Source organism: Helianthus annuus, chromosome 11 (genome assembly GCF_002127325.2).
Source record: "Helianthus annuus cultivar XRQ/B chromosome 11, HanXRQr2.0-SUNRISE, whole genome shotgun sequence".
NCBI lineage: Eukaryota > Viridiplantae > Streptophyta > Magnoliopsida > Asterales > Asteraceae > Helianthus > Helianthus annuus.
Window position 1 is genome coordinate 152,058,749 of NC_035443.2, and position 24,495 is coordinate 152,083,243.

The 24,495-nt window shown below is 38.7% G+C and overlaps 1 protein-coding gene and 2 long non-coding RNA genes across 3 annotated transcripts in view; 2 read left to right on the forward strand and 1 right to left on the reverse strand.

Annotated features, from left to right (window-relative positions):
• The first annotated feature begins 1,180 nt into the window (after nucleotides 1-1,180).
• Nucleotides 1,181-2,325, forward strand: LOC110928268. The gene is made up of 3 exons (XR_002586251.2): nucleotides 1,181-1,333; nucleotides 1,450-1,492; nucleotides 2,036-2,325. It is a non-coding gene; the product is annotated as an uncharacterized LOC110928268 (long non-coding RNA).
• A 1,108-nt stretch (nucleotides 2,326-3,433) lies between these two features.
• Nucleotides 3,434-4,141, forward strand: LOC110928269. The gene is made up of 2 exons (XR_002586252.2): nucleotides 3,434-3,671; nucleotides 3,780-4,141. It is a non-coding gene; the product is annotated as an uncharacterized LOC110928269 (long non-coding RNA).
• Nucleotides 4,142-6,480: 2,339 nt separating this feature from the next.
• Nucleotides 6,481-24,495, reverse strand: part of LOC110890832 (nucleoside diphosphate kinase A) — a 47,560-nt gene continuing 29,545 nt past the window's right edge. Inside the window, exon 4 of the mRNA XM_035979205.1 lies at nucleotides 6,481-6,827. Coding sequence (XP_035835098.1) covers nucleotides 6,713-6,827 — 115 coding nt within the window. The 3' untranslated portion in view covers nucleotides 6,481-6,712. The remainder of the gene's footprint in view (nucleotides 6,828-24,495) is intronic.

The window sequence follows — 24,495 nt, forward strand, 5'->3', positions numbered from 1 at the left end:
ACATACTTGTAAAGAGGAAATGTCGTCTCTACAAATACTTTTATAGCAACGACACTTATAGGGACAACTTTTGTGACCTATAGGGATGGGGCTGTAGAGGCAAACTTTATAGAGGCAACATGTCGTCTCTATAAGTGAAAAAGACCTATATACTGAGGACATGTCGTCTCAAAAGGCCTGAAAAATGTTGTCACTATAGGGTAAATTTCTAGTAGTTCAATGAAGGAAGTAACATGTAGGGGTGTTCAAAAAAAAAAACCGAATCCGAAACCGAAACCGAAAACGAATCCGAAATATCCGAAAACCCGTATTCGAAATATCCAAAATTTCGGATATCCGAATTTTCCGACATCCGAAAATCGGATTATCCAAAGTTTCGGATTCAAGTTTTAAATAATTTCGGATAATTGGATTATCCGAATCCGAAAACTTAATCTTTGTTATTAATATATATTACACCCATTCATCCATTATGGGCTTATGGAACTACCCATTTACCCATCGGCCCATCAAACCCGTTATACATACTATAAAAAGGCAATGTCGGTGCTCTTCTTTTTTTTTAATTTTTTTCTTTTTTTTTTGTCTTTTCCTACCAACATTTGAATTTTCTTTTTTTTTTCTTAATTTACGTTTTCGGCCCTTATGTTTTGTGTGTTGTTTCTTAAATACCAATTTCTTTTGCAATTTACGGTTTTCATCTACTTTTTAACTTTGCGTTTCATCTTTCAAACTTTGTCAGCATCAACCCTCTACTTTGGTTTTCCACCATTACCCCCTTAGCTCTTACACAGTTACGCCAACAACCCTTTTCTTTTATATATCCACCAACACCCCTCATCTTTTAAACATTTTCGCCACCACCTATATACTTTTACATTGTCTTTTTTAGACTTTGTTTTTTATCTCTTGCACTATTACTCCATTTTTACACCCGCCCAACTTTAAAAAAGTTGCAATTGTAACCCCTAGACTACAACTCCTACTTTTCCAAATGCCAATGCATTATGTTTTACACTTTATATCTACCTTTGTGTTTTACACATTTTTTTGTAATTATATTTCACGCACTGCGTTTTACGAATCGTGTTTTGTCTTAATATATATTTCCACTCGTCGGGCGCCGACGCAACGCGCGGCGGGCAAAATACTAGTTTACCTTAAATCCTTAATATCATAAGCACATTCATTACTTCTAAGACAATTCAAAGGAAAAAAACTAGGGTTTGTGTTTCTTCCAAGCCGTCGCCCCTCTCCCACCTGAATCACCGGCGACGTTACTCCATTTCATGTCTTCGGTCAACGATAGCCTATCGCCTATGTGAAAAAAATTGTAAGTGCTCTTTAATTTCGTTGTGATCTAACATCCGATTTGTAATCTAACAGTTGATTTGCTCGATTTAGATGTATGTATGTGTATATCTAACTTGTACTCCTAATTGGTTGTAGATACTTGTCTATTCCTGGGTTTTTTAGTTCACGTCTTCATAAGGTAATCATTCAAATTAGGCTTTTTTATTAGTTTGTTGTTTTTGCTGTGTTAGTTGATGTTTTAGCAAGAGTTCCGGTTTTAGTAAGGCTGGCAAATCGTGTCTTAACAGGTTTAACAGGTTTCTGACGACGCGTACAACATAAGTTTCAAACATGATTACGACCCGTTTAACTACTTTCTACCTCATGTTTATAAAACAGTTTTATGTTTTATGTACAAAGATGAATAAATGATAGATCCTAACATTATAATTTTAATTATTTTAAAAATTTAAAAAGTCAAAGGGTGTATTTTTCAGTCAAACAGGTCTAATCGTGTCTTAACAGGTACCCAATTGTCAGCCCTAGGTTTTAGTAAGGTAATAACATATGGTAACACTATAACAGTTCAGGTTTTTAGTAAAGTGATAACATTTATAAAAGTTTTTTTTATTAGTTTGTTGTTTTGGCTTCTTTATTTGTTTGCTGTTTTGGCTTCTTTATTTGTTTGTTGTTTTCCTTTTCTACATAATGTAATAGAATACAGTAAAACTTGCTATTGTAGGGTTAGCTATTTCCAATGGATACTCCAGATGAAAACAACAAGTGTGAACTGGTTTCTGAAAATAAGGAATTTAACCAAGAAGTGATTAGGAAAGCTTTAGTAAACTTGTTGATTGTTGGTGAACTACTTTTAGATTTATGTCCGGATTTGACTTGTTTTAAATGATTGTGATTGTTTGAAACTTTGGATTATTTAAGTTTGAATGCTTATTATTTTTTATGTTAAACACTTGGTTGTGTTGATCCGGGTTTGGATTTAAACATTGTTGAATACAGGTTTGGATTTAATCATATGCATGAAACAAATTCTTTTGTTTTTTTTTCTAAATTCGAATATCCGAATCCGAATCCGAAATTTCGGATATCCGATTTTCGGATATTCGAAAAGCGGATTATCCGATCTTGAACATCCCTACTTACATGGAATAAAATTTTTGTAACATACTAACATATAGCTTATTTTGTGTTGCATATAAAATATAGATCTTTTAGGGCGTCAATCATGAATTTTGTCAGGTTAACGGGTTTCAAGGTGGAGGGTTGAATTGTTCAAGCCGAACATGATCCATGCCCATATATATGTAAACAAAATTAACCATAACCCTTACACATGTTGATATGTTTAGTTAACAGGTTAAACAATTATACATTTATACATGTCAATTTATACCCAGCTCTTTTATTAAACAAGTAAAATATTACAACATAAAACCTAATTCTTTTAGTTTCATGGTGGTGCATTTTTCATCTTTGTGTTAAACGAGTTAAAAGGTTAGAATAATTAATCTCCATAACAGTACTCTTTTGTTAAGGCTTCGGAAAGTAATTTGCATGTGAAACAAAATAATATGTTTTTTTTTAATTCAATGAAATTGCTATTAATAAATAGATAATTTACATCGAGATAGTTGGTAAACGGGCAACAAGCTGTGCCGCTACCCCTTTTTGAATAGCAAAACTAAGCCTTTTAAAAACTACGTCCATAGATCTCGGGGTCATAACATTACTATGTATGACCCTTTGAACTCGACTAAGTAGGTCCACAGCCTCTGGCGCCAGAAAACCAAAAGTATCAAAAGCAAATGGGATAAACACCTGCTGGTTGTCAAGGCACGCTTTCTCATGCTTGATACTTTACCCGAAGCAGCTTTTAAAGCAGCCTGACCCACTGTGAAAGCACTACTCCCTAATCCCACTAACGGGAAACCCCTGTTAGATCTTTTACAACCCGTGTACAATATCTTTTACAATGTCAGGTAAGGTTATTTTATAGTCCTCTATGGGTATAATAGTAATTAACCTCCTTCAAACCCTAAACCATGCTCCTTTATAAGATTGAGGTGTCGCCGTCATGTGTAGATGTCGTGTAGATGACCTTAAAAAATTGGTTTGTGTTCCACTTTTAGCTCTTTTTACTCTTTTATAATTTCTGCAATTTTTTAATAAGTCTTTTGCTTGTCAAATTGCAGGAGTCGACGATCATTGTCCATGTGGGTGTAAATGGATGTGAATCCGTGGTTTGAGAGGGACCTTGTGGATCAAATACTTGATGGATTGTTTTGTGTGAATTTATTGACCGTAATTTCTCTGTTTAAAGATTATGGCAATTTATTCAATGGCCAAGAAAACAAAAAAAGGTATGTTTGTTTAGATTTTATTTTTGTTTCAGCAATACATAAATGATATCACATATACAAGATGTCATCGTAACAATGGTAACGGTGATTTTGATCGGTATATGGCAGGGACGATGCAGCACAGGTGTCTGAGTCCGAAACAATGATCTCAATATCCCAAACGAAATATGGCTGTTGTACTTTCTGGTGATCCTCTATTCTTTTCTAAAGATTCTGGTTTAGGGAAATCATTCATGCAGAGACGAGACTATGTGAATTAAATTGTTACAAAGATGGTAACAAAAATTATGTGACTAAACTGGTTCGAAACTATCGGTCCCACAAACATATATTGTCACAAGTGTAGTTTTTATTATCTTTTCAATAAATTAGAATCCAATAAATACGGATGTTGTCGTGATTTCTTTGTTTAAAGATTTGTACTAGAACTTCAGTCTATATGACAGGTGTAGTTTCTATTTTCTTATCAATGAATTAATGTTTGCCATAGTAATATGTTATTTGTGAATTGTTATATATAATTTATGTAATTCCATGTATTTGATCCGTAATTCCAACCGCAAAAAAGACGTAGGTTTGATGTAAAATTTGTAAAAGTAAATTCTTATAAATAATACTAGGTTATATAAATAATATTAGGTTATAGACTTGTGTATACACGGTTGATTACATTATAAAATTAATGTTTCAAAAGAGATGGTTAACAAAAAAAAGTTAAAAATGATGGACAAAGAAAGTGTTAAAAGCAATGTTTTAAAATCCGGTTTTTTAATCATACCGGATTAGCCACAAAAATGATTTAACCGGTTCAATCAGGTTGTGCTGGACGGTTTAACCGGATTGACTAGTTAATTGTATAATTTCAAAAATTACAACATTAACTCAAAAAATAATCCAAAAATGGATTAAAATGGAAATTTGGAACGAACGATGGGGTGATGTTACTCTGGAACAAGTCACGAGTGATGGAGTGATGAAACAAGTTTTGAATTTTGATCGATGGAGATGAAATATTAAAAGTTGTTAAGTTAAAGGAAAGAGTAAACATGGAGATGAGACGATAAAAAGTAAAATCCTAATAAAAACAGACTTGAGACGGTACCGGTATAACGGTTCAAACCGGTATACCGGATTTTACCGGCGGTACAAAGTTTATGCCGTTTCTCCTACTTACCGGGGTGTTTCGAACCGGATTTACATCCGAAAACGGTAATACCGGTATAACCGGCCGGTATTTACCGGTTTTTAAAACATTGGTTTAAAGGTTGATGTAATATTGCAATATTCGTGGAATGAAACATTGTAGACCATTTCAACTCGGAAGTCTCGAACCATTTTGACATGTTGCTCAACCGTCGAACCATACAAAGCTCCATTCGGCTTTGATTGACAAGTTACAAACGCAGTCTTGTTGCACACTTTATGTGGATATAATAATCATAATACAATTTAAATTGGTTAAAACGACCCGTATACATTTGTATGAGACAATAATCGAATACAACTTAAATGGACCATTACGACAAAACTAAGTGTAACAACACAGGGAAACAATTTCAAAGACCCAATTGTCGATGCACTATAGATAACAAACACGATCAAATAGTTTCGAACGTTGAAAGAACAATAAAAGAAGATGACAGTGAGTCGATCACTTTGATCTTGAGACTCCTGCTTGAGTCATAACCAACTCGATGCCATAGGCCTCCACCCCAGTCTCATCTACATCTTCATCACCTTGAGTCATGGCTGTTGGCTCAGGGGTTTATTAAACGTTACTAAGGTTAGGCGCTTTGAATTGCTTTGCTACCCGACTCTGCAACTGTGAGTTCCGATCCTCTATTTTCGCTTCACCAAACATTACATAAGTGTCTGAAGCAAGAGACTTAAAAACATATGCTTTGAGATCACAAACAAAATCTGAAAAATAATGATACTAATCATTCACAAGAAAGAAATTATCATGGAAATTAACAGTAGATAAATCTGCAAAATGATGACACTAATTATTCACAGTGTCACCATCTGCAGCCTTTTTATTAGACCATGTGTAGTGAAAGGGGAAGATAATGCCCCCATCGTAGGGCATTTTACGCCATGTGGCAGTCCAGTCAGCAAAGGGGCATTATTGGGCGTTTTCTAAAATGGGTGTAGTGGGGATGGGGCATTATTAGGGCATTAAATAAAATAAAGAAAAAACACCTAAAATGTTATTGGATAACAAAAAAGGAGATTAAAGATGATTGGACAAAGAGAAGAGTGTTGGGCGTGCATTAAACCACGCCAAGGGGGCTTTTTTGAATTTTTTTTAAAAAAAACGCCCTATGTAATGGGTGTTGGGCGTTTTTGGGCGTTTTTTGTGAATTTAAAAAAAAAACACCCCACTGCACATGGTCTTATAATGAGTTAAATGTCTGGTTTGTCCCTGTGATTTGCAAATTTCCACAGAATTGGTTCCAAGGCTTCAATAATTACTGAGTTGGTCCCAGTCGTTGCAAGTTTTAAACTACGGTGGTCCTTATCACTGACCTAGGTTAGATTTATCAGTTAAGTGTGTGAAATACGAATGAGCATGGTACCCATTCGGTACCGAAAAATCCCTAAAAGTGGGTACCGGTACCAAATATACTCGGTATGGTACGTTAAAATGTGTTCTATTGTTTCTGATATGAGCCAAATTTGTATAGTTTCTAAGACAGTTTTATAGAACAACATTTTTTGCATAAAATGTGCTTGTTCAAGTTGTATATTTTCTAGTTGTTAAACAATATCTTTGTTTTTATTTCTCTAGGATGGTTGAAAACACAACTTAACAAAGAAAATGACAAAGATTGATTAAAACTTTTTGCGCGCTTGGCACAGGTGGATGGTGCGAAAAATCAAACCAAAACCAACAGCAGACACGAACATGAAAACAAAACAGAGACCATCCGATTTAACACGCAGAAAACGCCTGACGCAGTCCATAAACAAAACCAGTCGAAAATAGATTACACCCTCAAAGCAACTAATAAAGGGGTTGTGGTGGTAGCATATCACACTCATTCATAGATCCATGGGTGAAGGCTGCTTGACCAATTGGCAGCACCCTCAGGGAACCACAGACCAATCTCCTTCCTCGCACTCTCAACGGCATCGCTTCCATGAATCACATTTCTGCACACATCAAACAAGTCAAGTGTGATCACAATAGTCAATGGTCAACCTTTGACTTTTCAAGTCAAGACAGTAAGAGATTTTGACTTATGATGAATTATCATACCTGCCAATGTCGATTGCAAAATCACCACGGATGGTGCCAGGAGCAGAGTCAGCAGGGTTTGTAGCACCGATGATTTTGCGGCCGGTGGTGACCACGTTCTTGCCCTCCCAAACCATGGCAACAACGGGGCCAGAGACGATGTACTCGACTAGCCCGTTGAAGAAAGGCTTTGAGGACAGATCAGCATAATGCTTCTTACATTGTGTTCATTGCTTTTGGTCAAGACAATAGGTAATCCGCACTACTTCTTCACCTACAAATCTCCCTGATCGATGATTAAGTGTTCAAGATCTTATGTCTAATTATTGAACTCGAAACTTATGTCATGAATCAGTAGATAATTAGATGTTTTTGAGAAAGATTATAACAGAAATCATCATTTTTTTAAGATTGTTGAACATTGTTATGAATTCTTGTGATATTAGTGATCGGTGTTGATCAATCGGTGAAAACAGTTGGGGGTTTAACAAGGGTTTTTCAAGAAAAGTTTGATGCCAGCTATATTAAATATGAATATGGCGAAGCTGGCGAAATTACCATAAATCAGGGAATTCTAAAAGTCATGAATGCGAGTTCAAGCAACTGGTGAAATAACTTATTTCGCCGGTAAAGCGACCTAGACAAGTGTCTTCGCTGCTCGATCGCTTCGGGAATAGAACCTACCTTCGCCGACAACTAACAGCGAAATTACATTGGGATCTTATATGTATTGCCGGCGAAAACTCTAGTTACCCGATGATGTAGCCGGCGAAATAGCTTGATCTCGAAAACTGTTATCAGCGAAGACAACCATCTGGGTTGTCAGTGAATTTAACTCTTTATTATTTTTTTTAACTATTGTAAATACCAAATTTAACTTTTAATTATAACTTAATATTTTTTTCTTTTATAATATGTAAATATTTTGTAAATAATCTTTTTAAAATCTGTGTTTATTTATAGTATTTCATTGTAAATATTATATTTTTATCTCGAAAATTTTCTAACTTGCCTCGTTTCTCGTGTCAAAAACATGATGGTAAAAGTTATTGAGTGGGATAAGACGTTAAAGCACAATCAAAGTATTAATCTCGAGCAAGAACCACAGGATTTCCAGGACGTGGCAAGATGGGTAAAGTCTAGCAGGACTGGCTACGCGGTTGAAACAGAAGTTCTCGTTAACCGAATCCATATTCAAGACTTCTGGCAAACTGCAAAACCAGAAACTATCAACAATGCCAGAGGGATATCTGCAACCGTCCGCAACAAAAAGATAGTCGTAACGGAAGAAAGGATTCGCAAGGTTTTGAAGCTGAAAGATAACGCACAAGATCCGATCAGCTTGAGCAAGGACGATGTTTTGGACGGTTTTCGTGGCATGGGATACGCATGAGACTTTAGACAAAAGAAAGAGATAAAAAGAAATGGGCTCACAAGAGATTGGAGATTCATAGTTCACGTAATTGCCATGAGCTTAGCACATCGTAAGTGCTATTCATGTCAGTAAAAAGCTTAGCGATGCAGGGGGAAGAGATAAGTTGCTCAAGTATTTCGGAATACAACATATTAAACGCGGGTCTTCAGGCCTCAAACATAGAAAAAATAGTTATGATGCATTTTCAGATGAGCAACTTATTGCTATGGTGAAATCTGGAGTACCGGTCAGCGAATTTGCAGTGTCTATTAAAGATAATGTTATTTTTAAAGTTGAGGGGGGTAAAGCTGATTATTAATAAAGTTGAGGGGCTAAGTGATGTGTAGTTAAGGAGCTAAACATGGTTGAGGGTCTAAAGTAACAACTAAGATGAGAGGGTAAACATGTCTTTTTTAAAGTTGAGGGTCTAAACATGTCATTACCAAAGTTGAGGGGCCAAAATTGTTTTTTTATTAAAGTGGAGGGGCTAAAGTTGGTTAATGCCAAATTTTGAGGGGCTAATATTGTTTTTTATTGGATATACCCATTAGTTTGTTAAGAATTACCCGATTACCTTAACTTAGTAATATGTAAACCGAGATACTTACAAATCCCCAACTGCTATCGGCACTCACCATCTTTTCTTCTAAATATATCCAACTTTTTAGTTATGTATGAAACATATCCGGTAGAATAGATAGCCAGTTCAAAGATTTGATAGTTCAAAGATTTGATACTTACTGTGTGTGGTAAACAAAGTTGACGACGTAAAGCTGCAAAACAACAACAACAAGAAGAATTATTTAAAATGTTAAGGTACAATTAGCAGAACTGGTCTGTATCAGTTTTTTTTAGAAAATTTAGGATAAGTTTTTGTCACACCCCTAATTTTCACGTGTCACCGGTGGGCCCGGTGGGGGAGTACGTGACGTAGTTGATATCGTCGTATGTCAAACAACACAAATTAAAATGCACAGCGGAAGCAAAAATAGATTTATTTCAACATATTAATATTGTAATATCAAGGTATCACATATTGTCGAAATATAATCCACAGGCGGAATCAAACAAAAAGGAAACTTCATTTCAACAGACTTCATGCATCCTAAGCTTGCGAGACTTCTATGGATGCTTAAGGAGTGACCAGCCTATTACGCTTAGTACCTGCACTTAGTCTTTTTGGAAAATACGTCAGTTTGCACTGGTAAATACAATTTAACTGACTCATTTTAAAAAGGTTTTAAAAATTGATTTAAATGCACGTGGCACAAAACATTTGATAACTTGGGACAATTATTCTGCTTAATAATCTTGTAAAAGAATTACATGTTTATTCTGCGTTCAGTAGCCCGGGTGCATACCGGGTTAAGGATTAATAGACACACCACTTAATATAATTTCGCCGCGAGACTTCTCTCGTGCCGACGATTATAAAAGTTATACAGCGCTACGGGTGTACGCCTACACCCGAGTGCTAAGGTCGTGGCCATTCTTTGAATGATGCCAAGGATATCCGGGACATGGTCATTAAGCCCCCAAAGGCTTTAAACAAACAAAACAGCATTTTTAAACGGGTTCATTTGACTGCACATAACCAAGACCGGTTATGGTCAACTTCCCGACCAAGCGGTATTTTATATACCGTACCCCAAGCCCGTATAGGGAAAATAAGTTAAACGTATTTACCTGAGCAAGTATAACCAAATATAACGAGTGCACGTAGCTTTTACTGGGCTCCTAGATCTGGAAATTAAGGTTTTAATAACCTATTAGAATCCTAACGGGTCTTAAGCTTTGACCGGTTAGTTATAAAGGGAGATTACGGTTTAAACGCATAATAAGGCGAAGACCGTTTTAGAATGTGGTTTTGACCCAACAAGTTTGCATACTTGTTTAATATGGGTAATATAATCACATTCTGGATTTTGAAACCAAAATGATATGGCTTGACCCGTTTCGGCTAAAATGACCAAACTAGTCATACAAGCCGATTCGAACGCGTATAATGCGTAACGAGTAACCATAAGAGTCAAATACAAGTTTCTGAAGTTAATATGCTTAATATATGTTGTGATATCAGAATAATATCTTTCATTATGCCCCAAACGGATTTAAACCAAAATTATGCCTTACAAGGGCGTTTTGGTCATTTTACAAGGTGTAAAAAGGGTTTAAATGATAATCTGAGTTTAAGACATTTACCTACTATTCAAAATATAAAAATTCCTTATTTATATCAGTAGGTTGAAATCCTTAAGCCTAATGAAGTTCTAGAGCACGCTTATGCGCTAAATATACCTAAAAAGGGCGATTCGGGCCTTTTCCGGGTTTTCTGTAAAAAGCTGATATTTTTAATATTCCAGAAGGCTCAAAATAATTTATTTACCATAACTAATCAGTAGAAATTGGTTTGAGGTCAAAAGGATTAGTAAAACTCATTTTATGGCCGAAAAGGGTATAACCGGCATAAACCGAATAATTCTTAGAACACTAGGTTAAGCTCAGCCTAAAAATAAATAAAAATCTCCAAAAATCCTAATTTATTATTTTATAACAGAGGGTAAAAGGTTTGGTATAAAAATTTGGGTTCTAATAGGCCATACGTAATTTACGCTACTTAACTAGTAAAGAAGCTCTTAATTACGCTATCAAGCATATCTCTCAATCTAGACCTCGAACTGTCACACCCCCAATTTCCACGTGTCACCGGTGGGCCCGGTGTGGGGTACAGTGACGTAGTTGGCATCGTCATAGACAATCAACACAATATAATAATGCACAGCGGAAGCAGAATAGATACATTTCAACTTTAATTAAAATGACATAATAATATCATAAGTAGTTGAAACGGATCCACAGGCGGATCAATAAAATAAGAATTAAATAGTTCAACAGATAAATGTCGTCCGAGTTTGCGAGACTATTGTGGACGCTCTCTAGGAAACAGCCAGCCTATTTCCGTATAGTACCTGCACTTAATCTTTTGGGAAAAATACGTCAGTTTAAACTGGTAAATACAAATCAACCGACTCATTTTGAAAATGATTTAAAATTTATTTAAATGCACAAGGCATAAATATTTTATTAACTTGGGATAATTATAAAATATAAACTTGTGAACGAATTACATGCACTTATATCTCTGGTGGCCCGGGATCTACTGTCCGGGCTAGAGATTTAATTGACACACCACATTAAAGAGTTATACACGACGGGTGTACGCCTACACCCCGTGCTCTGGTCGTGGCCATCTCGTAAGATAATGCCAAGGATATCCGGGACACGGTCAACAACCCCCCAAAGCCTTTTAAGTAAGACAAAACTGTTTAAACGAAGTCGCACAAGCTATTCAAGACTGAACACCTATAAGGAGCAGGACTTGTGCGCCCGATCAAGCGGTATTTTAAATACCGTACCCCAAGCCCGTATAGGGAAAATAAGTCAAAATGTATTTACCTGAGCAAGTATAAGTCACAAACGATAAGTGGTGGTAGCTTTTACCGGGCTTCCTAATCTGGAACAAAGGTTTGTAATTAACCTATTAGATTCCTAACGGCCTTTTATTTAAGCTTAAGCTTTGACCGGTTAGTTTTAGGAATGATACGGTTTACGCACGATTAAGCGAAAGACCGGATAGAATGTGATTTAGACCCGACAAGTTTGAATACTTGTATAATATGGGTATACTAAATACATTCTGGATTTTGAAGTAAAAATGATATCGTTTGACCCGGCTCGGTCAATTTACGCAAACTAGTTACGTAAACCGAACCGAACGCAAAAAGGGCGATACGGGTAGCCAAAAGATTCAAATGCAAGTTCCCTGATGTAATATGCTTAAAATATGATATTATATCAGTAAGTTATGTTCTATATTGCCCGGGATAATTTTTAAACTCAATTTATGCCTTAGAAGGGCATTTTGGTCATTTAAAAGATAATACAAGGGTAAAATTAGAAATCTGAGTTTCGGGTCTGGTTCATACAGTAAATATACTTAATATAACATATTATATCAGTAGGGTATGACCCATATACCAAATATATCATTTAAAACCAACTATGCACCGTAGGGGTAATTTAGTAATTTCACAAGGGCTAAAAATGCCAAAACTGGAAACCTGAGTTCAAAATATCATACTTACTGTTGTTATATGAAAATATGTGATTTACATCAGTAGGTATAAGTTTTATAGGTTTAAAACAAGTACAACGCTTACTATGCGCTTAAAATGCTAAAAATACGATTTAAGGGCGTTTTCGGGTTTTCACAGTAAATCTGAGATTTTTATATTTCCAGAAGTCTTATAATAATTTATTCATCATACAAAATCAGTAGAAAAAGGTTTCGGGTCAAAAGGAGGTGTAAAACTCATTTTATGGCTAAAATGGTCAAAACCGACATAAGCCGAAAGGACTAGGTGATCTAGGATCCGTTCAGCCAAAAATTAATTAAAAATCATCAAAATTCCCAAAATATTATATTACTTCTGTTGGTAAAAAGTTTTGTACCAAAACGTGGCCAGAAACGGGTTCTATGCGAAAAGGACCGTTTATGTAAATTTATAATATAGTTTTACGCTAATGGCCATAACTCACAATCTGGACCATCAACTGATCCGAAACTTTCGGTGCAAGTTTATATAATAAAAATAAAGATTTCTATCCTTTCACTTTTCCAAAAATCCCGTTTTAAATCAAAAAGGGCAAAATAGTCAACTTTATGCATAAACCGGAAACATGCATTCGAATAGGCTAAACATAGACTCAATCAACGAAAATTCCAGAAAGTTTAACTAAAATATAAATAGTCAAAAATACTTTCCAATACAGATCTCGAACATGCATGTATGAATCCGAATCGATAGTCTACGAAATAATCGTTTTACAAGACTTTCGGTTCCGATTCGTGGCTATACTATAGATTGTCGAGTTGATGATGATTAAAACACATTTATATATATATTACAAGTTATTTCCAATGATCAATCAGGTTGCATGTCATCTATATCATTAATCATGTCATTTTTCACAAAAATCACTTCTGTTGACTTTTTAGAAATAGGTTTGACTCGACATTAAGCATGCATGTAGTGGGAATCAGTTAGTACCCTTTAGAGGGTTTATTTCCCACATAAATACTAATCTATAACAAGTTTCAATTCGAGAAATTACTGAAAGAAATCCGTTTGATCAGAAAGTCAAAGGTTATGAACACCCAGTTTGACTTTTACTAATAATCACAACAAGAATGGATTAGAGAACGAATTGAATGCTTACAATGGTCCTAAAGATGTTTAGTGGACACTAGAAGTCGGCCTTGATGCTCAGATTATCTCCAGAGAAGCTTTGAGAGCTCTTGCAAGTCTTGGTGTTCTTGTTCACTATTGTAAATGTCAAGAAATGAGCTAAATTCGGATTTAAAGCTGAGATTCTGAGGTTTACTGTTGATGGTAGGCATGCATGGCTCTTAATTGGTGCAATTGGAGGCAAGACCAGCTGTTAGCAACTCAAAATCGGACCCAAATCTGACCCAAACACGATTTCTGTCGCTGGGCAACCCACGCGGCCCGCTTGGGCTTTCCCAGGCGGGTCGCCTGACCCCTGTTTCAGCCAAACAACTTTCGTGTATTGACAGCTTTGACCCCTGAACTTGTACGCGATGTTTCGGCTATTTTTCTCGACTCGTAAACCCCCAAACTTGGTTTTTAAGGACCTTAGGACTTTTACCAACATGGTAATGCCCTCGGATAACTTTGCGCTCAACCGAAAAGCCCTGAATTCGACGTTGACGCTTTTAGTCCCTTATGTACGGTTTTGGCCATAACTTTCTCATACGTTGACGAAACTTCATGAAATTTTTACCCCATATTCTAGTGAGTATATTTTAGCTATCCAAAGCTTCGGGTCTGCCAAAAGTTCACTCAGAGGTATAAATTAAACATGTTGACACTTTTGGCCCCTATAGTTTACAATACTTCACTTTTGGGCAATTTCCGCGTCGTATGATCCATGAACCATCCGTTAAAGGTTATAAACATTATGTGGGGTCATCATAGAGTCTATTTATCCATTGTTGACACTTTGGACCCTTACGTTCCATAGTTTTCACTGTTTGTCACTTTTAGTCCCTCTAAAGTATGTTTTCACATAACGGAACCTTATGACACGTGTCAATACATTATTGGACGAAATTTTTCGAGGTGTTACATCCTCACCCCCTTAAAAGAAATCTCGACCCCGAGATTTAATCAAACAAATGGGGATATTTTTCTTTCATCGTGGATTCCACTTCCCACGTGTATTCGGGTCCTCTACGGGCATCCCATTTGACCTTTACAATAGGCACCTGCTTCCTTCGAAGCTTCTTCACCTGTCGATCCTCAATCGACAAAGGTTTTTCAACAAACTTTAGACTTTCGTCTATGTGTATATCTGTATGCGGTATAACCAGTGAATCGTCAGCGAAACACTTCTTCAAATTACAGATGTGAAACACATTATGAATGGCGCTAAGCTCTTCAGGCAAGTTTAACTTGTAAGCGACTGACCCGATACGTTCGATTATCTCGAACGATCCTATGTATCTCGGGCTCAGCTTGCCTTTCTTTCCAAATCTCATCACACCTTTCCAAGGCGATACTTTGAGCAATACTTTTTCACCCACATCGAAGTGAAAATCCTTGCGCTTAGGATCCGCATAACTTTTCTGCCTATCCCTGGCAGCTTTCAAACGATCACGGATCTGAATGATCTTGTCTGTCGTCTCAAAGACGATATCTGGTCCAGACAACTGGACATCTCCAACTTCTGCCCAACAAATGGGCGATCTACACTTCCTACCGTATAGGGCCTCAAAAGGCGCAGCCTTTATGCTGGAATGGTAGCTATTGTTGTAGGAGAATTCAATCAGTGGTAAGTTCTTATCCCAACTACCACCCAAATCGATCGCACATGCGCGAAGCATGTCTTCCAGAGTTTGAATAGTACGCTCACTCTGACCATCGGTCTGAGGATGGTAAGCCGTACTAAAATTCAAACGAGTGCCCAACGACTGTTGGAAACTCTTCCAAAAATGCGACGTATATCTAGTATCCCTATCAGAGATAATAGATATAGGTATACCATGTAGCGCTACTATCTTATCGACGTATAATTGAGCTAACATATCTGAGCTATACGTCTCTTTGATGGGTAGAAAATGAGCTGACTTAGTCAGTCTGTCAACTATGACCCATATGGTATCATTTCCCTTTTTCGTCTTTGGCAACTGGTGATAAAATCCATTGTCACCATTTCCCATTTCCACTTGGGAATTTCAGGTTGCTGAAGCAAACCTGACGGCTTCTGATGCTCAGCCTTGACTTGCGCACAAGTCAAACATTTGGCCACATACTCGGCCACGGACTTTTTCAAACCAATCCACCAGTAGTTTGACTTCAAATCCTGGTACATCTTATCAGCTCCAGGATGAACTGAGTATTTAGAGCTGTGGGCTTCCTGGAGGATAACATCCCGAAGTCCTCCGTATACTGGAACCCATATTCGTCCGTTTAGTCGTAACATTCCATCTTTGTCGTGGGATAACTGCTCCTCAGTTACTCCCAACTTTTCTGCAGGATAGTTAGCTTCCAGCACAGCTTCCTTCTGTGCAGCTAACACCCTTTCATTCAAATTATTTCTTATTTCAATGCGCTTGGCATTGATTCTGATCGGTTTAACCCTTTCTTTTCTACTTAAGGCGTCGGCAACCACATTTGCCTTGCCTGGATGGTATCGTATCTCGCAATCATAATCATTTAGAGTTTCCATCCATCGCCTTTGACGCATGTTCAATTCCTTCTGATTGAACAGATGCTGAAGACTCTTGTGATCCGAATAAATGATACACTTGGTTCCATACAAGTAATGTCTCCATAGCTTCAATGCAAATACAACCGCACCCAATTCCAAATCGTGGGTGGTGTAGTTCTTCTCGTGCACTTTTGGCTGTCGAGAAGCGTAGGCAATGACTTTGCCTTTCTGCATGAGTACACAACCCATGCCAGTATGTGATGCATCACAATACACCACAAATTCATCTATACCATCGGGCAATGTTAATACTGGCGCATTGCTCAGCTTCTGCTTCAGAATGTCAAAGGATTCCTGCTGCTTAGGGCCCCAATCAAACTTAATCTTCTTACGGGTCAACGAAGTTAGGGGCGCAGCAATCCTTGAGAAGTTCTCGATGAATTTCCTATAATATCCTGCCAATCCGAGGAAACTGCGAATCTCAGTAGGAGTCTTCGGCTCCTGCCAGTTCATGACTGCTTCTACTTTAGCGGGATCTACTTGGATACCACGCTCACTTACAACATGTCCAAGAAATTGGACTTCTCGAAGCCAAAATTCACACTTCGAAAATTTGGCATAAAGCTTCTCTTGATGCAGAAGTTTGAGAATACAACGAAGGTGTTTCTCATGATCAGCTTGGCTCTTCGAATAGATAAGAATGTCATCAATGAAGACGATGACGAACTTATCTAAATAAGGCTTGCAGACGCGATTCATGAGATCCATGAACGCGGCTGGTGCGTTAGTGAGCCCAAACGGCATCACTAGGAACTCGTAATGTCCATAACGAGTCCTAAACGCGGTCTTGTGTACGTCTTCCTCCTTGACCTTCAACTGATGATAACCTGACCTGAGGTCAATCTTTGAGAAGTAGCTTGCTCCTTGCAGCTGATCGAACAGATCGTCGATCCTGGGTAACGGATACCTATTCTTGATAGTGACCTTGTTAAGCTCACGATAATCGATGCACAGACGCATCGAACCATCCTTCTTTTTAACGAACAAGATTGGCGCTCCCCAAGGAGATGAGCTAGGTCTAATAAAACCTTTAGCTAACAGATCATCCAACTGCGTCCTCAACTCCTTCATCTCCATTGGTGCCAATCTGTATGGTGCTCTTGCTACAGGTGCAGTGCCTGGAATGATATCTATCCGAAACTCCACTTGTCTATCCGGTGGCAACCCGGGTAGCTCTTCAGGAAATACTTCAGGATATTCCGAGATAACAGGGATATCCTCAATCTTCGGCTTCGGCTCATCAATGGTAACTTGTGCCATATAAATGACACATCCCTTCTGCATGCATCTGGATGCTTTGAGCATGGACACTTGCTCAGGCAATCCATGCTGGGTATCTCCTTGAATAGTAAGTGACTCACCAGACGGAGTCTTAACTATTACTTGCTTTCTATTGCACAGAATCTGGGCTTGGTCACTCGACAACCAATCCATGCCTATCACTATGTCGAATCCAGCTAGCTTAAAGGGAAGCAAGGATAACGGGAAAGAATGATTCCTAATGGATATAACACATCCATCTAGAACAGTTGAGGCGGTTTCTAAGGTTCCATCGGCTAATTCCACCTCATATTTCACACTTAAGGTTTTAACAGGAAGGTTCAACAGTTTACAAAACTTATCATCTACAAACGACTTATCAGCTCCTGAATCAAATAAGACTCTAGCAAAAACATCATTTACAAGAAACGTACCGGTAATGACGTTATCATCAAGGACTGCTTCCTTTGCGTCCATCATGAAGACTCTCGCATTAGTCTTCTTTCCTTCCTCGGCCTTCTTTGCAAACTTTGGGCAGTTGGGCCGAATGTGCCCTTTCTCGTTGCAACCAAAACACGTTGCATCCTTCATCTTCTTGCAATCCACAGCTTTATGATCTGTGGACTTGCAGATTCCACATCGTTTCTCCGAAGACTGGGATTTCGTTTCTAACCGACACCTCCCAAAGTGGTGTCTCCTGCAGATCTTGCATCTGGGTTTCTCACCCGACTGATGATCATTTTTCCTAGACCCCGACCCTTTCCTGTGGTCGTTGTTCCCTCTATGTCGCTTTTCAGATCTTCGTGAGATGTCATCCTCACGTTTCCGTTTGTTCTCCTCAGAGCTCTTCATGGCTCTCAATCTAACCACGTCTTGAGTGAGGGAGAGGGATAGATCCGCTACGGATCTAAATGTTGTAGGTCTTGAAGCTTTGACGCTGGCTTTAATCTCCGGTGCCAGACCCCCAATGAATCGAGCAATCCTACGCGGCTCCGGGGTCACCAAGTAAGGCACTAAACGAGACAGCGTGTTGAACGTAGTAAGATACGCTTGACAATCGAGGTTCTTCATGACTAAGGATACAAAATCCGATTCGATTCGCTCGACCTCGTGCTGCGGACAGAAGTTCTCTTTGATCAGGGCCACAAACTGTTCCCATGACAAACCGTACAGTGTGGCCTTACCGGCAGCTTGTAGGAGTGACTTCCACCATGCTAATGCATCTCCTTTGAATGACTGGGACACGTACTTCACGACGTCCCTATCAGCACACCCGCTGATATCAACTACAGTGTCCATCTCGTCAATCCACGTCATGCAGTCGACGGCTCCTTTTTCCCCAGTGAAATCCATGGGCTTGCAAGATACAAAGTATTTGTACGTACAGGACCTGCTGTACGTGTCATGCTTCAGCTCAATCTCCTGCTTTGGGACGCTGCTGTGGTTGGAGGAATGATTATCACCCTCAACTTTCTTTGGCTCACTCTTTTTAGACGGCGGCTTACTATGAGCCCCAGAATGAGTCTTAGCCTTGACATGCGTCACTGAGCGGGTTCTACTCTGAGTACCACTAGATTCTTTGAACTGCCTATCCATAGCCTTGGCGACAGCATTATCAATCAGTGCTTGCAATTCTGCACCGGTAACGTGAATCTTTGCATTATCTGAGCGTTCCCCAGAGTGACTGTTGGTTTCTTCCGATTTGGCCATTGTAGCTTTAAGCTACAATAAAGGACAAGGTCTTATTTAGAACCTAACAGTATTATCGTCCTGGACGATTTATTAACCATGGTATCAAAAACCTTAGCAGTTAATTTAATAAATTTCATTCAGGCTCTTATTAGCAATCAAGGAATGAAAATATATATATTGGCACCATAGGCCTAGTCACATGGACAATTACTAAATTATAAATTTAGATTTTTATAGGATTATAAATTGTATAATTAAACAAATAATCCTTTACTAGACAGAGAGTCATAAACCACAACTGTCATTATATAACATAATTATAACCCGTAGGTATCAAGCCATTAATAGACTTGTGTACAGATATAATCTGTAGATATTTCTTTTACTAGGCAGGGAGTCATAGACCACAACTGCCACTATATGACCTAGTCATAACCCGTAGGTATCAAGCCATTAATAGACTTGTATACAGATAGAATCTGTAGATAATTTATAAAAGGTGGGTCGTGTGATTCTACAGATCACGCTTAGCCCAGAATGTTAACATGTTCTCAGATGTTAACAGGGAGTTGAATCCTTTCAACCAGGTTTTACCATCAGGGCCAGGCCTGTTAATAAGGCATTCAGGCTAGGTTATACCTTACTAAGATCCTTATAAAATGGCAAATCAAATAAAAATTGATATCTTCCATTATTTTAATATTATTCATGCATATAAATAAAATGAGAAATTCAAATTAATCATTTCAAATTTTAAATAAAATACCAGTACATAATTGCCCTAAACGGGACTTTGAAATAACATAACTAGCATGAATAACATGCCCGCGCAGGGGCTAAACAAGTACAACAATAACAAAATAAAATAAAACAAACCCACGCAGGGGTTAACAGGATAACATACCCACGCAGGGGTAGAGTACTGGAATAAATGTCCACGCAGGGACATGAGTATATGAAATAATAATCGAAGGATTCAACGATCCTTCTTGCTCTTACCCTTGAGCAAATCGAATACCTTCTTAAACATGCCACTGGTGCGTCGGCGATCCTCTCGCATATTGTGCTGAAACTCGCGTCGCATGCTATCAATCCCCTGCAGGATCTCCTGAACCTGCGGCGGCGACATCATAGGCGCCGGTGGCGGTGGCTGGTAGTGCTGCGGCTGCGGCGGCTGGTAAGGCTGCGGCTGCGGTGGCTGCTGGTAACCCGGAGGGTAACCAAAAGTAGATGGGCCAGCAGCCCAAGGGTCTCCAAGTGGACCACTATGTGGGAGTGAGCTGTAGTTCACAGCTTGCCAATAAGGGTCTCCCGTGTAATCATAACCCTGAGGGAATACCTGCTCGAACGGGTTGAACTGAGCGGCACTAGCATAAGCCGGAATCGGCTCTCCAAAATTCTGCGGCGGCAGAGGCGGAATCGGAACAGAAGTAACCTCCGATACGGGATGCTGAGACTCCCCTGTCTCAGACTCCCCGGGTAGAGACGTGTAGCGGCTGCTACTAACACGTGGAGGGGTGCCTATGCGAATCCCTCCGCGCGTAGACATGCGCGCATTCCTCCTAGGCCTCTGAGGCGGAGGAGGTAAAACTGGTGGCGGCGGTGGTGACGGAGTGATCACGTCACGCCACAGGGCCTCAGATAGGTCCTGCGGTAGAGGCGGCTGCTGCTGGAGCTGCTGCTGCTGCGAGTGGTGCTGTGAGTGCACCGGCGAACCATGGAGCGATTGGAGCATCGGAGTACCATGGAGTGATTGAAGCATCGGAGAGTTGTGGCTAGGGGTGAAGTACCAATCATGCTGCTTGAACCTCTCCTGGAAGCTGTCCACACCATTAAATGGTGATCCTGTGTATGGCGACCCATCCGATATCTCAATCGGGTGGTTTGGTGTACCTGATGGTGGGAGCGAAGGGTCCGTCTCCTCGTCTACGTCCATCTCGTGACCACCAGAAAAGTGGTCCTCCTGTCCAAGTGGGTTATGGCCCACTGGCTCCTCCACATAAGCATTAGGGTTATACAAACCCTGGTAGGCTGGCGCTGGGTGCTGGTGTGGTGACTGGTGCAACGGTATGTATGATCCAAGCGAATCATGGGGCCCGTTCTCCGAATGGGGCCCAAACGAGTGGGGTAATGACGGAGAAGTGCTCGCGGAAACCGAATGCCTAGCAGGCTCGGCAAAAGACCTCCAAAGGTCGTTAGCGGCTGTGTTGTGTGTAGCAGATGGAGCCCGCCTATGCGAGGGACCAGCCTCATGATCGTGCGATGTAGGAAATCCTCCACGACCTCTCATCCTTGGCGGCATCCTGATCCTGTCAAAAGTCAAACAAGTTGCACAACAAAATATATAAGACAATGCAAAATAATAAAAGTAAATTAAACGAAATGTTGAACATTTCCTAAGTTCTTTGTCTAGACTCGAAAATCGAGGAATGTGCAATTGTGTAACTGAGATTAAACACAAAAGACTAGTGTTTAATTCACTCAGCGTTGGCTCTGATACCAACCTGTCACACCCCCAATTTCCACGTGTCACCGGTGGGCCCGGTGTGGGGTACAGTGACGTAGTTGGCATCGTCATAGACAATCAACACAATATAATAATGCACAGCGGAAGCAGAATAGATACATTTCAACTTTAATTAAAATGACATAATAATATCATAAGTAGTTGAAACGGATCCACAGGCGGATCAATAAAATAAGAATTAAATAGTTCAACAGATAAATGTCGTCCGAGTTTGCGAGACTATTGTGGACGCTCTCTAGGAAACAGCCAGCCTATTTCCGTATAGTACCTGCACTTAATCTTTTGGGAAAAATACGTCAGTTTAAACTGGTAAATACAAATCAACCGACTCATTTTGAAAATGATTTAAAATTTATTTAAATGCACAAGGCATAAATATTTTATTAACTTGGGATAATTATAAAATATAAACTTGTGAACGAATTACATGCACTTATATCTCTGGTGGCCCGGGATCTACTGTCCGGGCTAGAGATTTAATTGACACACCACATTAAAGAGTTATACACGACGGGTGTACGCCTACACCCCGTGCTCTGGTCGTGGCCATCTCGTAAGATAATGCCAAGGATATCCGGGACACGGTCAACAACCCCCCAAAGCCTTTTAAGTAAGACAAAACTGTTTAAACGAAGTCGCACAAGCTATTCAAGACTGAACACCTATAAGGAGCAGGACTTGTGCGCCCGATCAAGCGGTATTTTAAATACCGTACCCCAAGCCCGTATAGGGAAAATAAGTCAAAATGTATTTACCTGAGCAAGTATAAGTCACAAACGATAAGTGGTGGTAGCTTTTACCGGGCTTCCTAATCTGGAACAAAGGTTTGTAATTAACCTATTAGATTCCTAACGGCCTTTTATTTAAGCTTAAGCTTTGACCGGTTAGTTTTAGGAATGATACGGTTTACGCACGATTAAGCGAAAGACCGGATAGAATGTGATTTAGACCCGACAAGTTTGAATACTTGTATAATATGGGTATACTAAATACATTCTGGATTTTGAAGTAAAAATGATATCGTTTGACCCGGCTCGGTCAATTTACGCAAACTAGTTACGTAAACCGAACCGAACGCAAAAAGGGCGATACGGGTAGCCAAAAGATTCAAATGCAAGTTCCCTGATGTAATATGCTTAAAATATGATATTATATCAGTAAGTTATGTTCTATATTGCCCGGGATAATTTTTAAACTCAATTTATGCCTTAGAAGGGCATTTTGGTCATTTAAAAGATAATACAAGGGTAAAATTAGAAATCTGAGTTTCGGGTCTGGTTCATACAGTAAATATACTTAATATAACATATTATATCAGTAGGGTATGACCCATATACCAAATATATCATTTAAAACCAACTATGCACCGTAGGGGTAATTTAGTAATTTCACAAGGGCTAAAAATGCCAAAACTGGAAACCTGAGTTCAAAATATCATACTTACTGTTGTTATATGAAAATATGTGATTTACATCAGTAGGTATAAGTTTTATAGGTTTAAAACAAGTACAACGCTTACTATGCGCTTAAAATGCTAAAAATACGATTTAAGGGCGTTTTCGGGTTTTCACAGTAAATCTGAGATTTTTATATTTCCAGAAGTCTTATAATAATTTATTCATCATACAAAATCAGTAGAAAAAGGTTTCGGGTCAAAAGGAGGTGTAAAACTCATTTTATGGCTAAAATGGTCAAAACCGACATAAGCCGAAAGGACTAGGTGATCTAGGATCCGTTCAGCCAAAAATTAATTAAAAATCATCAAAATTCCCAAAATATTATATTACTTCTGTTGGTAAAAAGTTTTGTACCAAAACGTGGCCAGAAACGGGTTCTATGCGAAAAGGACCGTTTATGTAAATTTATAATATAGTTTTACGCTAATGGCCATAACTCACAATCTGGACCATCAACTGATCCGAAACTTTCGGTGCAAGTTTATATAATAAAAATAAAGATTTCTATCCTTTCACTTTTCCAAAAATCCCGTTTTAAATCAAAAAGGGCAAAATAGTCAACTTTATGCATAAACCGGAAACATGCATTCGAATAGGCTAAACATAGACTCAATCAACGAAAATTCCAGAAAGTTTAACTAAAATATAAATAGTCAAAAATACTTTCCAATACAGATCTCGAACATGCATGTATGAATCCGAATCGATAGTCTACGAAATAATCGTTTTACAAGACTTTCGGTTCCGATTCGTGGCTATACTATAGATTGTCGAGTTGATGATGATTAAAACACATTTATATATATATTACAAGTTATTTCCAATGATCAATCAGGTTGCATGTCATCTATATCATTAATCATGTCATTTTTCACAAAAATCACTTCTGTTGACTTTTTAGAAATAGGTTTGACTCGACATTAAGCATGCATGTAGTGGGAATCAGTTAGTACCCTTTAGAGGGTTTATTTCCCACATAAATACTAATCTATAACAAGTTTCAATTCGAGAAATTACTGAAAGAAATCCGTTTGATCAGAAAGTCAAAGGTTATGAACACCCAGTTTGACTTTTACTAATAATCACAACAAGAATGGATTAGAGAACGAATTGAATGCTTACAATGGTCCTAAAGATGTTTAGTGGACACTAGAAGTCGGCCTTGATGCTCAGATTATCTCCAGAGAAGCTTTGAGAGCTCTTGCAAGTCTTGGTGTTCTTGTTCACTATTGTAAATGTCAAGAAATGAGCTAAATTCGGATTTAAAGCTGAGATTCTGAGGTTTACTGTTGATGGTAGGCATGCATGGCTCTTAATTGGTGCAATTGGAGGCAAGACCAGCTGTTAGCAACTCAAAATCGGACCCAAATCTGACCCAA